This window comes from Bactrocera dorsalis, chromosome 3 (genome assembly GCF_023373825.1).
Source record: "Bactrocera dorsalis isolate Fly_Bdor chromosome 3, ASM2337382v1, whole genome shotgun sequence".
In the NCBI taxonomy this organism is placed as follows: domain Eukaryota; kingdom Metazoa; phylum Arthropoda; class Insecta; order Diptera; family Tephritidae; genus Bactrocera; species Bactrocera dorsalis.
The window spans coordinates 8,629,775-8,648,317 of NC_064305.1; the positions used below are offsets into that span (position 1 = coordinate 8,629,775).

The window sequence follows — 18,543 nt, forward strand, 5'->3', positions numbered from 1 at the left end:
TGCAGCCGATTGCCAAGTAGTGGGTTCAACAAACTGCTCGCAGTCTGCAGAGGGCGGGAGAGTGTAATTAGCGCTGTTAACTGAATGTTGTTATTGTTGTTGTATTGTGCTTTGCACAATCGCCTTGAACTTTGACAGTGACATTGAACCAGTGACGATGGTCATTGCACAATCACAGAAATAATAATGCGAAGATTAGCTGTTGTTGCTGAACAAATTTTGCATAATTTCTTCTTAATATTGAAATCTCATTCTTAAATCGTAATAAAAAAATTTTTGATTTTTGCATTTTTGGAAAATCAGAAAATGTTTGTGTCACTTTTTTGTTCATTTCGATGTGAACGTGGTCGACCTATCACTGAAAAAGTCGATGGAATTATGGAAAAGATTGACCAGGACCGTCACATAAGCAGCTGTGACATCGTTAAGAAACTTAACATTCATCATCAAACGGTTTTGAACCATTTAAAAAAGTTTGGTTACAAAAAGAAACTTGATGTTTGGGTGCCACATGAATTGTTGATGAAAAATTTAATGGATCGAATTAACATCTGCGATTCTTTGCTGTAACGAAATGAAATCGAAACATTTCTGAAGCAAATGGTAACAGGAGATGAAAATACGACAATAATGTGCGAAATAGATCATGGTCCGTGCGTGGTGAAGCTCAACAAATGGTTGCAAAGCCAGGATTGACGCCTCGAAAGGTTATGCTGAGTTTTTGGTGGGATTGGAAAGAATTATCCACTATGAGCTGCTCCAGTCTGGTCGAATGATTGATTCTACATTTAACTGTCAACAACTGATGAGATTGAAGCAATCAGCCGAAAAAAACAGCTAGAACTGAGAGGACTTCGTCTTCCATCAGGACAACGCTAGACCACACACCTCTTTGATGGCTCAGCAAAAACTTGGAGAGCTTGGTTGAGAAGTTTTGATGCATCCACCATATAGCCCTGACCTTGCGCCATCAGACTACCATTAGTTTCCGTCAATGCAGAACTCTCTTATTGGAGCAAAGTTGGCTTCAAGAGAAGCCTATGAAAATTAATTGTCACAATTTTTCGCCAAGAAACCAGAAAAGTTTTACACTGCTGGAATAATGGCGCTAGCGTAAAAATAACAAAAAGTGGTCGACCAAAATGGTACATATTTGGTTTATTATGAATATTAATTATACCTTTGAAAATATTCTCCGAATATTTGAAGTTGATACGGCAAATATTTTCAGAGCTATAAGCGTATATTTAAAAAAAAATTTTACTTATTGTAATCGGCTCCCTAAGCTTTAAACCTAAGGACCTAAATTTAAATAATGAATATACGAGTATATATGTACATATACATGCTTACACTTTTCTATATCTATATACTTCAGACATACAAACATTTTAGTTATTAGTTTGCAGCATTCCACCACAATTTTGATTGCACTCTCAGTTTCGCCTTGAACATCAACGGCAAACAACAATTTTTTCACCAACTTTGTTTTTTTTGCTAAGCACCAACAAACATACAAACATAAAGCCCACTTTGTTCGCTACACTTTGAGTTGAACACTCTCTACACACATTTTTACCACAACTGCGGACCAGAAGTATGACGAGTGGGCGTGTACGGGCAATTTTTTAAATTAAGCGTTGCCAGAGTATATGGTAAGAAAAGTACAACTATAAAAAAGCAAAGAAAGGTGGGTTAAAAGGAAGAAGGCAATTTAAAACACGGGCACAGAACACAAATGTCCTTCACTCCACAACCCAAATAAAGTCCAAGCAATCGCAAGTTAATCGCTGCTGCCCAACGATTTTTATATTCTTGTTTGTTTTTCTTGTTTTTGTGTGACTTTAATTGAAGTGGCGGCAATTTTCTGATCAGGCCGGGAGGCGTTTTCTGTCAAATCACTGTACGCTACTGTTTAAGTGCGCAGCGTGGTTAAGCATTGGCCGAAAAAGCGATTATGGAAGCCTTGCTACACTTGTATTTGCTTGAATATCTAAGTGGAAAATTAACATATTTATACTGATTTATATGGATAGCGAAATGTGTAGTATCATGTGTTTATACATACATATGTATAGAAAGTTTATATGTATAAAGTGTAGCCATGTGGCTTCAGCAGGCGAGCATCTTCACCACTAACGACTTCTACCTCCTTTTTTGACATCTGTTTTGCTTGCTGATTTCGCTTTCTTTTAACTCTTTTCCTAGTTCTCTTTTAGCATTCAATCAATTCATTTCAATATGTTCGATATGCATATATCACATTAGTGTTGCTTTATTTTGTTAATCAATAGAGTATTACTTATTCATTGTATACATCTGGTTAAGCACAATATGGGAGTGTCTCAGGCATTGCTTTGTTGGACATGCAAATTTACTGAGGTTGTTTTGCAAAATAGAAAAAAAGCTGTAATACCCTACACGAGTGCATTTCTTAAGCCGAAAAAGGGTATAAATAATTTTGATTTTGATTTTGATCGGTCAGTTTGTATGGCAGCTATATGCTATAGTTGTCCGATATAAAAAATTCTTCCGGAAATTGTAGCGCTGCTTTGAACAATAATTTGTACCAAATTTTGTGAAGTTACTTTCTCAAATAAAAAAGTTTTTCATACAAGGACTTGAGTTTGATCGGTCAATTTGTATGACAACTACATATGTATATCCGTTAATGATCCGATAGCAGCGGTACCGACAAATTAGCAGCTCGTTTGGGAGAAACGGGCGTGTATAAAATTTCAAAACGATATCTCAAAAATTCAGGGACGAGTTCGGAAATATACGAAAACGCTGACGAAAAGACACTCAGCTTATGCAGATCGTTTATAGGTATACATATATTTTTATGGGGTATGAAATGTTTCCTTCTGGGTGTAATAAACTTCAAGGCAAACTCAATACACCTTGTTCAATGATAAAACATTGAAAGGTTAGGTATGAGTATCCTTGGGGTGTCCTTGGGGTGTCCTTTGTTGATAAAACTTCATAAAAGCAGTGTGGAACAATATAAAGCAAGTTTATTTGCAACAAAAAAATCAAAAATATTTATTTTTTTTTTGAAAAAAAAAATTACTCTACTAAAATTCAAGTGTATTTGCGACAAAAAAAATCACAAATATACATTTTTTTTAATTTTCAAAAATATTAATTTTTTACAGTTTTTTTCGAAAAAAATTACTTTAACATAAGACTGAAATTCGAGTTTATTTGCAACAAAAAAATTCAAAAATATTTTTTTTTTGTTCAAATTTTCAAAAATATTAATTTTTTTCAGTTTTTTTTTGAAAAAGTTTACTCTAAGATACGACTGAACTTTTATTTGCAACAAAAAAAATCAAAAATATTTATTTTTTCAAAATTAATTTTTACAATAAATTTACAACAAAAGTTTGTAAATGAATTTCATCTAAAATTTTTAGTGTTTTTTTTTTTAATATTTGATTTTATCGATATCAAACATTAGAACCATATTTTATTATTCCAACCATATTTTAACTACAAAAATTGAGGCTAAAGTTCCAACATAGTATTCTTAAAGTCTTACGTAACCATTTTTTTTTTGCCCAAAAAATCTTCGAGAAAGCATAAAAATTACAAATTTATCAAGCAGCTCTCATACCAATCTTGCATTACGCCTACAAAGTATTTTTTGTACGGAGGAATTTAATAATGTGTGGAATATATAAAATTGCTTGCCCAACCCCAAGCTTCACAAAGAAATTTGCATATTCACTCATAAACAACAAAAAGCAGAATTGCGCTGGCTTACAAAAGGAGAAGAAACCTACGCAGAAAATAAAATGGACATTATTGAATTAATTTTAATATTGTTTGTGTTTTTTTAAGTAAAGTGAGCATCGCGCTGATATCTGAGATTTTTTGGTAAGAAACAGGTGGAGATAACCGATAATATGGCCACTAGCGCCTAGCTTTTCACCTTAGTTCTCAAATCATGGAGGTATTTTAAATTGTTTCTTAGAAAATAGAGGTTAAAGAAAGTAAAAAGTACTAAACTATATACTAACTATCAGCTGGAAGAATTATATGCAAAAACAAGAGAACATAGTTCCAATGGCATATTATCTGGTTCAGTTAATATTTTGCAGGGTATTATCTACTTCAAACGGAAAAAAACTTTAACTTCTACACTTTTTTCCTTAAACCCTATTCTTAAATAATTTAAAATGATTAAACCATATTTTTTGAGTGTTTGCGTAATACACGATAGAATATGATTAGTATAAAAGTGCTTAGGTTGATGACTTAAATAGTGCTAGTTTCTTCTTCTTCTTTGGTTTTAGTAACAAAAAAAATTCCACGAAAATACATATAAGAGTATATTAAATCCAACCTAGCAACGCTCTCTTTAATAACGATTAAAAATCCTTTATGTTCAAAGCCACTGAATGACGAAACTTGATTTATAAACTTGACCTAACAATACACGCTTCCTTAATGCACTTTATGAACTACTATATTAACCAATGAAAAATACAAACAAACGTGCGCATTGACACACACTCATACACCTACATAATATGCAAAGCATACGTTGACGTGAGACATGTGTCAAACGCATGGAAATTGTAAAGTGACAAATTGACTACAATTTCAAGCCATCATTGAATAAATTGACGCTGATCGGAAGCAAGCAGCGAACCATAAATGCCAAACCAAATTGTTTTGACCTCAAAAACATACTTTACTAAACACAAACACCGTTAAGGTCAGAGGTTGTTGCTTTGGCAAAGTACCGAGTACCGGGTGTAAAAAAAAAACAAGCAAAAAGTATTAGCAAACATAGCAAAATAGAGCATGCCGAAAAGGCATGAAAAAATAGCTGAAAGCAAATTTAAAGAGAATGTGTTGTAGAACCTAAACAAGAAATTATCATAAATACACAAAACCCTCGTGATGCTTTTGAGAAACAAACTTTACGATTTTCATGCCTTCCTACAGTTATTTAGATACACATACATACAAATAAGACAACACAAGATTTTCTTAATATTTTTGTGAGTGTATTAAGCCGAAAAGTTATTGAAAAATTTTTTTTTTTTTCAACAAATGGCACTTTCTAAAAACTTTTTAAGGTATGGAAATTGAGTTTGGAGTTGAAGCTCTTCTATGTAATGAAAATGCACTTGATCGCACTCTGAGAGTAATCATTTCACGCTTCACGATGTGGATGTAGAACACCCACTCCTTTAGGAGATATTTATATTTTTTACTGACTCTGAATATTAGTTAAATACCTGAGCTTATTTAGAAAACAGCTTAAGTCAAAATAAGCGTTATGTACCATATATAGGTTACTATATAGGTTATGAATAATATGGAGACTGCAACGACATCTATTGACGAAATACGAAAAGACTTTTTCGACTACCCATTATTATACCTTAAACTACTAAAAAAATAAAAGCTTTCACAGAAATCTTATTTTCGAAGTGACAGAACTTATTTGAGTTTTTTTCTCCCTGCATGATAATCAAATTTCCTTACTTAGCCCCTTATTTAACTTAAGCTGAAATTACGTTAAGCCTAACGGAAATAACTAGACTCACTTAATAACTTAGAATCTCAAGCCCTAACTTACACATAATTTATCAAACTCAGCTGCAGCAGCCAAGATACGAAAGTGCTAAATAAGTCCAAGAAGTTCTGAAATGAGAGAGATATTTTCTAAAATTTAGGATGGCAATTAAACGGCGAGAAAAACTTTTAATTGTGACCATACAGAATCACATCAATCCTATAAGCTTGTAAAAAAGACAACAAAAGCAAGCAAAAAACAAAGCAAAACGATAAACTGTTAACAACGTTTGCACCAAAGCTATAATACCCTACACAAATAAAAAAAGTAAAGAACTTACATTTTTTTCGGTCACTTTGTATGGCAGCTATATGATATAGTGGTCCGTTATGAATTATTTTTTCGGAGATTGAGCCGTTGTTTTGGACTTTATGCCGACTTTGGTGAAGATACCTCGTCAAATGAGAAAGGACTTGATTCCGATCATTTTGTTTCTGTGGCAAATATATGCTATAGTGGTTTGATTCGGAGATTATACAGTGGCCTTCGATAATAATGTGATCCGAATTTCCTGACGGTACCTTATCAAAAAATAAGTTTTTCATACAAGGACTTATTCAAGATTCCGACTAATGAACAGCTTCTTGGAATGAAAAACACGTTTAAAAAATTTTAGAGCGATATCTCAACAACTGATGGACTACGTATGGAGGCAGGTGTAGAAGTTCAGGCAAGTGAGGAAAGTTCGCTGATCGCCATTCACTTTGTAGTTGTCAGAAACGATTCTTTTATATATGACTCAAGCAACTCACGACCTCCAGTCTTTGACCATGTATCCTCTGGGTAGCCAAAGAACATCCGTTTGAAGGCGGGCTAAAGTAAGAAGGCGAACCATCTCTATTGGTTTGGGACCCGCCACGTAAAAAAACGCCCCCAATGAAAACTGTCAGATTTACGGACAAGGCTAAATCGGTTCAGCTAATCTCTTATATATACAATAAAAAATTTTAAAAGGTCTGCAACATTTTTCTTCTTCTGTTCAGGGTATAAAAAAATATAAAGTGAAAATAATAAAAAAAAAACGAAATGCAAAGACATTAAGACGTTTTTAGCCGGGTTTTCCTTATGCCCTCCTACATTTATATGCTCAATTAACACTCTCAGCAAATTCGTGGCTTTTACTGCATTATGTATAAAAGAATGTATATAATAATGTTAGTAAACATTCTGTTCGTTTGTTTAAATGTATCTCGTGCCACAAAATGACCAACTACATACTTCTACAAATTTTGCGAGTTTTTGCGGCGACCCAAAATGACCAAGTCAATGTAACGCTTAAGTGACATCTTGCGCTCAGTGAGACGTTTATAAGTAAAATAAATTTTAAGGACCGCAAAAAGTTGTAGTTAAACATTTATGCTTACATAAAAGTGAAAAATTAGGACGCGTCTAAAAAGGCGACAAGAGTAATGAGTAGTTCTCACCAACCACTTTTTATATGGAAACATTTACGGCGTTTAAAGTAAGTGTAAAGGAAATTTGCTGGAAAGCAAGCACTGACACAAGTCTGTCATTAAATAAATTGTGTCAATTTAACAACTTAATTGTCGCAATTTTGCTTCGAACACGTAATTAATTTTAAGGCAAAATATTTAAGAAAATATTTTTTTAATTATTTAGTTTTAAACTTTCAAAAACGAATTTAAACAAACATAAAACTTCAAATAATACTTAAATTTTTTTTTAAATAAATGCCATCTACAAATGCCGCATACAAAAAAAATAACATAAAAAATAATAAAAAAGCAACCCATTTCTTTAAGACTTAATCAGCACCTCGCGAATTTCGCATTTCTTGGTTATTCATCTTTTCACTCCTTTGAAACAAAAACTGTAAATAAAACTTTCCAACAGCAAATTGAAGCAGTTGTCCTCATTTATCAAAAAAGGGCTTCGCTTACTTATACTTCACACTTGACTTATTAAACAGTTGAGAGCACAGGACTGTATTGAATAAGTTGATTCAAAAGTTTTTCATAAAGTTTGTTTTTCTTCCGCTTGGCTTATGGTGTTCATGCGGTCTTTTGATATTTTAAGTTTTCAAAACTTTTCATTTGCATTTATATCCTAAACGACGGGGAGAGAAGAGGTCAAGATATAACCTTTTTGTGGCAGTCGCGCGCGAAATGATCGATTATTATCATAAATACCTTTAGGTGAATGGTCAATGAAAGTTAAATGAGCAAAAATATACATTATGTATAACAACTAAAATATATATATTAGGGTGGGTCAAAACAAAATTATTATTTTTTCGTTATATTCGGTTCATTAAAGTTCATTATAAATGTAAAAAAAAAGTTGAAGTTTTATTAGAAATACGCAAATATTTTTTCGACTACCCTTTATGTATATATAAATATATTGCTAAATTCTTAAAAATCGCATCGTGTGTCCCTCAAATATGTATAACTTACCTATTAAACTTAAATTTTTTTCTTACTAACTTGCGATTTGTACACTTTAAGTATAGAAGCATACATATGTACATCATTACCAGCCCGGAAAAGTTAAAAAATCATTGTGGTTGCTTTTTATGACAACATTTTACTCAATTTGCATTTTTTAAGTCATACTGCGCCAAGCCACTCGAATACTTTTCGCACAGACACGCCTACAAAGCACATCCTTTGTTGTACCTATTTATGTAAATATCTCCTTTAAACGCTCCTTTCTTCTTATTATGTTCTTATTATATCTTTAGACATTTTTATTTTGTTTACATTTTTCTTCGCTGGCAAAAAGCCACGTAATTGAATGTTTACAATGCTTCGTGCTTTATTGCATCTATTTGCACAACTCCTGAGGTACTAATATAAAATCATTGCTTTTCTCAAATTTAAAGTCTTTTCATTGCTTTAAACTGATAATGAGTACCGTAATTTCATGTCGTTTACATTTTTGAGGGTTTTCATATGAGAACTTAAACATTTTATGAAACTGTATTGGCGTTGCCTCAAGACTACAGCCAACACAATCAACATCCCACCTCAGCTATATAGCTATTATCAAGATGTCCTTGAACAAGCACAACAATTTTCGCTTCACAGAGAGAGTTTTATGCATTCATTATTCATATTTGGATTTGTTTCATTTGAGCTAAAGAAAGTATCCAGATCAGATCCCTGAAGCCCATAGCTGCCATGCAAACTGACCGTTCAAAATCAAGAAAAATGGTTTTACTCTCGTTTATGATACACGAAATACTTCTGTATAGGGTATTGTGGTACAGCTATGGTACGACCGAAGTTAACATTTTTTCTTCTTTTCTTTCAAATACGCCTAGATAAGCATGAATATGCATTCACATTTTTCACCGAAAATAAAATTTACGCTCCTTTACAGAATACTAATTTGTCTCGTCTGTGCAAAATAAAGCACCACATATGTAAACGATATATATCTACATAAAAGAACACATATCATTTGCAATGAAATAAATTAATAGTGCTTTACAGCTTATAGGCATAAACAATAAACACTCAAATACATATGTACACTTGATGACAACAGACAGTAAATTACAAAAATTCCAAATTTTTGAATAAAGCAAATGACTTCACAAACGTGGTTAGGATGACAATATCGAAACATCGGAATGCCGAGATATTTTAATTCAGAGAAGAGAGGAAATATATATTTCAATATAATTCGACGGCAAGTGAACACTCCTCAATGCAAACGATCTTCATTTACAATAAAAGTTTTCGAAAGTACTAAAGAAGTTCTTGGATACTTGAGGTACAGAATATGTTTGAAATAAAGAAAATTCTTCTATCAATCGTATCAGAGAGTTCTTGATGACCTAATTCGTCAAAGGTTCTCGCAATCTCTAATGTTCTGGTAAGCATATAGACTTAGGGCTGTTTTATTAATGTCTGATTAGCAGTCATCTGACAGTTAAGGTCTCGTCTACTTAACCAAGACTACTTATTTCGATAAAGAATCTTTTCTTGAATCATAACATAACCAAACATGGCTGCTAACCAGTCACTGAGAAACCCGTCCTTAAATTTCAAAATCGATAGATTTGTAGTATATATTTTCATAGAGCACTTGAGATCCCAAGCTGCAGGTTCATGACCTTTCTCGTCAAAAGTTCCTGTGATCTCTAGGGTTCTAGTAAACATATAGATTTAAATTTCAAAACTCGATCGATTGGAAGTAGAGACTTGCGAGGTTCACTTGAGATCATCTAGTTAAGCTCATTATTTGCATATACATATTTAGGGCACCAAGGAAGAGCACCCAATGGAAGCTATAAAATGAATACAGTTTCTGTTCATATTTGGGTGGTTCACAGCAGCAGACTTCTGATTGCTGTGAGTTGTATGGGAAGTTCCATCATAAAAACATTAATCAGTTTTTTCAAGTGGTAAATCGAAGTCGAATACAAAGCATTCGGCGCAATTTTACCAACCCTTTATCAAAGGGACGACTTCCTGGTTGAATAAGATCCCAGGATCGTCTTTTACTATTACTATACGAGTATCATGTAGGAAATATTTCTATTCATGATTAAAGGAATTGTAATAAAATCCCGAAATTTCAATTAGTAAATACCGAAATTTGAAGAGAATCTTTTCATCGTAAAGGATTTGAAGAACGCCACCTTTTCATCAGCAACCCATGGCTTGGCACGATTTATATACAACATATAGGCAATGTAGGCAGCGAAATATTTCACCTAATTTATAATTCCAATGTAAAGCGCCATTAGGACACGTACTTACATATGTAGACACATCCAAACATATACAGAAATGAGCTTTTGCGGACATTGATACCAGTAGAATCACAATTCAAAGGCGCACAATAAAAGCATAATTCAAGTTGTCGCCTCATATGTCAACGACTTACCAGTCACCACAGCTGGCGCACAGCAAACCAACCAGACGTACTCGTATAATGAGTGTGTACAAATAATACATGCGAGTGGGCACATAAGCAATCACAACTACACTGGAGTATGAGTAGTTTCTCATAATGTGATCGGATGCAACGAAACGCTGAGACATTGAATTGATTTGTTTTTGGTCTTGTTTCTCATTGTTCACTAAATGCCTGTCGTCTGCCAGCTGGAATGACATTTATTTTGCCGCTAAAGCAACGCGGCGCCATACTTTTAATCAGGCTCAGCGCACACGAGTGATTTGCAAGAGGCAGCAGCTGAATGTGATAGGCACACCAGAAATCACCTGAGAAGCCGCAAACAAACAAAAGTACAGAAAGATGGGGATTTGAAACATATTTATTCTGGAAATATTGTGGTTATAGTTAAATAGTATAAACAGCTCGTTAGTTGTTGGGTCCATGCTCTTTGAGAGTTGTCTCAAGTTGTGAAATATTGAATATTTAAATTGAGTAATGAGTAAATTTTTTAGGATAAATTCTTATAAGAAATTCTTTTAAGAAAATATCGAATGTGCAGGGTGTGTCCCGAAAATAATAGGACGGAGTCGATTTAAAAAAATTTATTGAACCAATTGTTACAATTCTTTAAAAACTTTCAAGATAGGCCTCTTCTGCGTCGATGCAGCGCTGCCAGCGCGATTTCCAAGCATTGAAGGCGTCAAAGAAGGCATGAGAGCCGAGGTGCATGGCCTTTCTTCGACCTTTTCAAGCAAGGAAACAAAAAAAGTCCAGCGTCACATCTAGGCTGTAGAGCGGCTGCGAAAGCGTTGGGATGCCGACCTTAGTTAGGTAGCTGTTCACAAAAAAGGCGATGTGAGCCGGAGCGTTGTCGTGGTATAACTTCCAATCGGCTGCGATGTCTTGTCGGGCCCGATTGACATTTCGTTTGAATTTCTTGAGGACTTCCACGTTAAACTTGGCGTTGGCGGTTTGTCCAGGAGGAACAAATTCACAGTGGACGATGCCTTTGATGTCAGAAAAGACAATGAGAATCGTTTTCACTTTTGATTTGCTCATTCTTCCCTTTTTTGGGCGAGGAGACGACGGCGTGGGGAATCGAGGGAATCCATTTTTTTTTAAGTGTTTCGTCGATAAAAATCTCTAAACAGCTCGATTTTTCTAACTTTAAAGTGGATAAACCTCTTAATGACTCTTACCACTAACCAACACCTTCATTTCCCTCACCAAACACAACAACATCCAAATTTTCTTCAGCTTAGGTCCAATCACTGTGAAATAACGACTGAAGTTTCGATTAGCGAACTATTACTAAAGATTATTTCAGTGATTTTTCTAATGCCATAACAAAATGTTGCCAACACACTTTCCTCAAGCCATATCCTTTAAGCGATTCTCCTTAAAATTTGACAAAGTACACCTTTATGGCTTAGTTTGTTTTATAGCCAACGTTAAATGCTTCCTTAAAACAAAACAAAAAAAAAACAAGAAAACAAAACGAAACACTCTGCTTCGTGCCAACTAAACGCTCCGTCGTCAGTGTGTTTTGGTCCTTGGCAAATCGCTACACTTTATGCAAGTATTAAAATTTTCCTACACAACCCGCCTGCAGTCAGAATTTATTACCACAGACACCTTATTTAGTTCACTCAGGAGCCGTTGCACACACAAATACGCTACACATGTTTGTGTGGTAGCAATATTTTAACACAGACACAATGTTTACCATTAAATAAAGTGGCGCGAGCATCACACCTGGAAATGGGCTTGTGAAGGGGTTGCTACTTCTGACATTGTAGCTATTATTTAAAATTATTGTATTTGCTTAGTTGTTAGCAGCAAATACATGAGAAATATTTGAACGTAAAAACCATTATTACTGACGGGTTTAATGGCACAACAATTAATTTCTCTTATATTTAAATTTCATTTAAATGATTAATGCTTTGAAGCTGTTGACCTTTAAGGTGGGCACTAGAAAGTGTAAACAGTATATAGTATAGGAAAAAAGTAACTAACACAATGCGTACACCATCTCTAGCTTTCTAGTCTGATATTTTTCGTCTAAAATAAAACTATAACTTACAATGTTGTCAAGTTATCACTGCATTTTTAAACGAAGGAAATAATTTTTTCGAGCTTGTTCAGACAATAGAAATTTTAAGCCTGCAACATTGTTGCTACAGAGTTCCTTAAGGCGGTGTTTGTAGAAGCGTGTAATCGGACTACTGCCACAAAACGCTATTAGCACCTGCGGGCTACAAATTTTGAAAAGTGGGCATGGCCCCACACTTTAATAAGTTTAATGTACATCTCTCCTAAACTACTAAGGCTAAAACAACCAAATTTTCCTAACTGAACTATTATAACAACCGCTACTGACAGTGTGAAAATGGTTGAAATCGGGTGATAACCCCAATGACTTCCATATAACGGTACTGTTAAAAACTACTAAAAGCGCAGTGAAACCATAACTAAATACAGACAGAGGCATCAAATTTTACACCCGAGATTATATGAGAAGGCTTTGTAAGAACCGGTGTAAAAATTGGACAATAGGCATGGCACCAACCACTTTTAGGTAAAAACACATATCTCAGGACCTATCCGACCGATTTCGATTAAATTTAGTGCGCGACAATCTTATTCCTTTTTATATCACAGAGCGAGAAGGAGCGAAATCGGATTACTACCCCGCCTACTTTTCATATAGCACATTTTAAATTCTTGATTCTTTCATTTTTCAGTACATAAATCAAGAAGAAATTGACATAACGGAATGAAACTTTGCGCTAATAATACTTTTACTGTAGGCCTTTTTATGACCCAAATACCGGAAATGCAGGCTCCAGTATCTATATTTGACTTTTGACCGAAAATATCGGTCAATGTATAGAATATACTGTTAAAACTTAGAGAACACCCTCTTCTGATAATAGTATCTCTGTGTATTAAAATGTGTTGAGTCGGGTCAATACTTTCTTGAGCACCCAATATACAGATTTTCGAACTTCCGGATGACTTTATAACGCATATATTGGACAACATGTGTGTGATCTCAATGAAAACGAGGGAACGTGTTTTACTCAAAACAGTGTATCTTTGTGCCTAAAATTGGATGAAAACTTGAGCTAGCCCCTATACTCGTATAACTAATATCAAAATTTTCGAAATGTAAAATTTTCGAAATTCAAAATTTTTGCACAACTGTCTGTCTTTACTCCATATGATTGATGATTGTATGTGAGGTACCTTAATGAAACCTAGGGAACATTTTTTAGTATATGGCATTTAATAGATAAAATCGGGTCGACACTACCCCAACTCCCATATACTTCATATAATGATTTTCGTTTTTCTAACAAACCGTATGCGGAATATGACGGTTCTTGGATTTCAATCTTCTGGTTGACGTTTAACACCTTATGATATATCTCCTGGCTTTGATTCCTGCAAGTTGCAAGCGTTGCACCCGAACTTAGCCTTTCCTCACTTGTTTTTATTAATTTTATTTTAATTTATATTATATTATTTTATTTGAATTTATATTATATTATTTTATTTCAGTTTATTCCATTTTAATTTTTTATTTGTTTTTTGCTTGACGTTTTATTAATTTTCACATATTTTTATTTTTTTTTTTTTATTTAGGACTGTCATGGCTCTGCAAAGCATCCCAACGCAGCCCCCATTCAAGACGATACGCAAAACTACAATGTGATTGATGGTGGGCAAAATGGAACACACACATGGGTGGAATTCTCACGTAAATTGGAAACTTGCGATCCTTACGATTTGCCATTGGGGGTAAGTAGACAGTGGAAACAATTAACAAAATAAAGAAAAAAAATCTGAATAACATTCGAGCATATGTTAAAAATGATCAAAATAATCGTGAAAAAATATTGAATAGTCGAAAAAGTCTTTTCGTATTAATAAAATAATAGTCATGTATATAAAAACCTCATTTTATTTATGTTGATCCATTGAACCATTTAGAAGAAAAAAAGTAAGTTATAAATTTTATTTATTTTACAAAAAACAATATTTGTTACATATTATAAAAACATAAATAATTGATTTGAACCCAATTTTAAATGAAAATAAAATCTTATTTATTAGTTATTGATTCAGTTATGCACAAACATTTTTTTTTTTAATTTGGATAAATTTATATTGACACAAAAAAGCGTAAAATAAGTTAAGTAAAATCTATATTGCTTTGAAAATGCATTTTTTTGTCATTTAAAGCATTGAAAGCACCAATAAAAAATCTCAATACAAAATTTGCTGAAATTACAAATTAACAGAAGACAAGATTACATAAAAATAAATAATTAAAAACAAAATAAAATAATTTTTAAGCCCACATTAAGTAAAACATTTTAAAATCTTAATATTTAAAGAACAATATAAAAGGGGTTTACTGTATATTGGTAAATTAAATTAATTTTATTTTGGGGGTTTTTAAGCACCAAAAATCTAACGCATCCTATAAGCTGCGCTACTGCTAGATGCGCCTTGACCGCTTTGCCTACCGTATACCTTATCACAGACCTCCACACACTCGCTAATCTGAGCTGGAGTCATGCCTAGAAGCAAACAACGATAAATGCAGTTTATAAGTAGATCAATGCATCCATACATATATATATTCTCAACTACCATGTGCGGTCGTCAGTTCCTCCTCTGAGCTTGGGAAACGTCTAAAGTAGTTGATAAGCGTGTGATTACGACGCAGACAGGCCACACATAAGGCCGGTACTATGGAAGATTTATTGAAATCCGTATAGGAGCGAAATCGCAAGAGCAAACGCACAACATCCAAACTGCCGCAATAAGTGGCCAGCGTTAGCGCATTTTGCCCTGTGAAGAGAAGCATTAATGTTTTAGTAAATAATAGTGTCCACTACAGCTCAAGTACACACCTAAATAGTTCATTGCTTTCAAATTCGCACCGCGTTTCAGCAGCAAATCCACATGATCACGTCGGCCCAAATAGCAGGCCTTCAAAAGCGGCGTATTGCCATAGATATCGGTCTCCTCCAGGTCATATTGCTGTGGATTACTTTTATACTGAGCCAATAAGGCACGCAACACGGTTGTGCTGCTGTCTTCAACGGACTTTAAAACTGCGAGAAATAAAAATTATTAGCTAGAAATATATGGAAATTTAATTATTGTACTAACAACTCATTTTTAAACAAATCAGGCACTGGACTAAACATTCACTGAATACCGTTTTAATTGTTAATATTTTATAGCCGTTAGTTCAGGGTTGCAATTGCAGTTCTAGCAAAAAATTGTTAGTTCTTTGTACATTAGGGTCGAGAAAATTTTTTGGAAATTTTTTCAAACTTTTTATTTTTTTTATGTAATGAGACCATATGGTATAACATGCCAAACATTGTCAAAACAGCTAGAAAGACTATACGTGGTAGAAATGTGTCTTTTCTTGTATTTTGAGGGAACTTTTCCTATGACATGTGTTTACCCTTCGGCGCCGAGAGTATTGAGAAAAAATGTAGTAACAAGCAAAGGTCAGGCAGTCAACTTTCTTTGTGGACAAGTGGCTGAAAAACAGTTTTCTAAAATTCAGCTGAAACTTAAATAATTTAACGGAGATAATTGAAAACCCTTCATTAATACTGATTAAGCAATTTTCCATAACTTTTATTTGTATGCATACATTTTTTATAAAAATACTGAAATTTTCCATAACATTTATTTGTATACATTTTTTATGAAAATACTAGAAATGCCAGCAAAAGGTTTCCATTAGATATTAGAGACCTAAACATTTGTTACATACCAGATATATAACCGGTTTTTAAAAATAATTTTTTGAGTAATACTCATTAAGAAATTTTTCATAATTTTAATTCCAATAATTTTTTTAAAAATTATGAAATGCAAGAAAACGGTTACCTTTACATTTTAGTAACCTAAACATTTGTTACATACCGAATATATAACCGGTTTTCACAAATAATTTTTAAAACAGCAATATTGTATTAATTAATTTGAGTAATACTCATTAAGAAATTTTTCATAATTTTAATTCCAATAATTTTTTTAAAAATTATGAAATGCAAGAAAACGGTTACCTTTACATTTTAGTAACCTAAACATTTATTACATACCATATATATAACCGGTTTTCACAAATACTTTTTAAAACAGCAATATTTTATTAATTAATAGCTTGTCTTTCAAGAGCACATTCACTTATTTAATTTATACTAAACCTTTTTCTACTTTCAAAAAGGTTGACACCGTTAAAGTGCTATGGACATTCGGCGAAACCGATCCTATTTATGGCGACTTAAAGGGACATGGTAAGAATCGCGGTTACAAATCGCTCAACTTGCTTGGTCCAATGTTTCGTAAGGAAGTCAACTCTGACACACACAAATGGGATGTTACAGTGCAGAATGTAAGTAAACGTACTGCCCAAATATAAAATTTATGCTTTAATGATAGAATAAAAATATTTAAATCAAAATTTTTTATCAAATTTATAAAATTTTGAAACTAAAAATTTTAAATTTAATTTTGTAATATACGGTATACATATTATTACATTATCATATTAAATATATGCTTATTTTATAAAAAAAAACGAAAAAAAAATATTTTTTTTGAGTAACATTCTTTGCATATACTCTATGAATACTCAAGCTATTGTAACTGAAAGCTCTAAATAACCTTTTATTTATACATATGTATATATATTTTTGCTTAGGTCACAATTGAGCCCAGCATGGATACATTATACTGGTGTAAGATAATACGTGCGCCCACGCTAAGCGAAAAGCATCACATAATAGGTTATGAAGCATTATTATCACGTGAGAGGTGAGTTCAGACATTGTTTACCAAAGAAATACGCATGAAGTTAGGTAAACAAATATGTATGTAGATCATAACATATGTTTGACAGACACAACGTTGTACAATAACAAACATTTAACTTGGAGTAAAAATAAGCAAAAAAGATAAATTGAAATAAATAAGAGCTTAACTCTATTTTGAGCAGTTTCTAAGCGCTCACTATGTATTTTTGGAGCTTTAAATAATTTTTTTTTCATAGTTTAAGCATTTTGACAGCTTATTACTATTTGACTTAAGGTTTAAAGCATCGAAATATGCAAAACAAAAATTATTATATTTTTTTTAATTTTCAATTTTTCGAAAATTTATCGCTTCTAGTATCGTTTTTAGTATAAGGCAATCAAATTCATTGTACAAAATCATTTTATTCACTCGAATCAGTTTCATATGTATACCATATATATATAGTACATACATACAAATAAGTGCATGCATAAATGTCAATCAATTGCAAACCAAAATTGACTGGCTACATCAATATGTACTGAGCACACAGCTTGTAATCGCACAGCAGGACATTTTATTACACAAACCAGTGACTACTGAAGTACATATTTGCTAAGCAACCCATGAGTTAAATATTGAATTTGCAGCTAGAGTTCTTCCACGACTGCTGTGCATATGAAAGTCTAGTTTATAGCTAACTGGTTGCAGCACTGATAGCTAGCTAGATAGTCTTTGTGGTGTAAACACTTTAAAGTAAATCATTGAAATATATTTCGAGCATTAAATTTTTAATTTTTTGACATAACTTTAATGAAACCCCGAATAAATATCAGACACTCTTTAAAACAAAAAAAATGTCTAAGTTCCATAATTGTGGCTAATTGTGGTCCTTTGAAGCTCACTACCAGGTAAAACTGAAAATTCTGGACAGAAATTTTTAAGCATTTATATGAATATAGCTCGCATTACCACAGCAAGTCACTCAACGTCTTTGTCAAGTGACAACCACAGACTGCGACTGGAAATGTCAAAGTGAGTTTGAAATTGTTTTGATGATGAAGTGGCTAACGTAAAACTCGTTATAACCACTTATAACGACATAATTGGTATAACAATTATGGAACCATAAGCTACATATTTATACAGTGGCGGCATAATCTCGGTTAGGACATAAATATGTTTCTAAAAATGAATTTATGATATCAAATAAAACAAAGACTTCTGGTACGCGTCCT

At 33.1% G+C, this 18,543-nt stretch overlaps 2 protein-coding genes across 2 annotated transcripts in view; one reads left to right on the plus strand and one right to left on the minus strand.

Annotated features, from left to right (window-relative positions):
- LOC105223867 (MOXD1 homolog 1) overlaps positions 1-18,543 on the plus strand; it is a 48,022-nt gene that overhangs the window by 22,507 nt on the left and 6,972 nt on the right. The window contains exons 2-4 of the mRNA XM_029549261.2: positions 14,120-14,275; positions 16,737-16,904; positions 17,214-17,326. Coding sequence (XP_029405121.2) covers positions 14,120-14,275; positions 16,737-16,904; positions 17,214-17,326 — 437 coding nt within the window. The remainder of the gene's footprint in view (positions 1-14,119; positions 14,276-16,736; positions 16,905-17,213; positions 17,327-18,543) is intronic.
- On the minus strand, positions 14,560-15,774 carry LOC105223848 (DNA replication inhibitor plutonium). Its single transcript, XM_011201723.4, has 4 exons — positions 15,659-15,774; positions 15,397-15,600; positions 15,134-15,334; positions 14,560-15,060 (listed from the first exon to the last, which is right to left on the minus strand). The coding sequence occupies exons 1-4, from the start codon at positions 15,663-15,665 to the stop codon at positions 14,951-14,953; spliced, it is 522 nt and encodes a 173-aa protein (XP_011200025.2). The 5' UTR covers positions 15,666-15,774; the 3' UTR covers positions 14,560-14,950.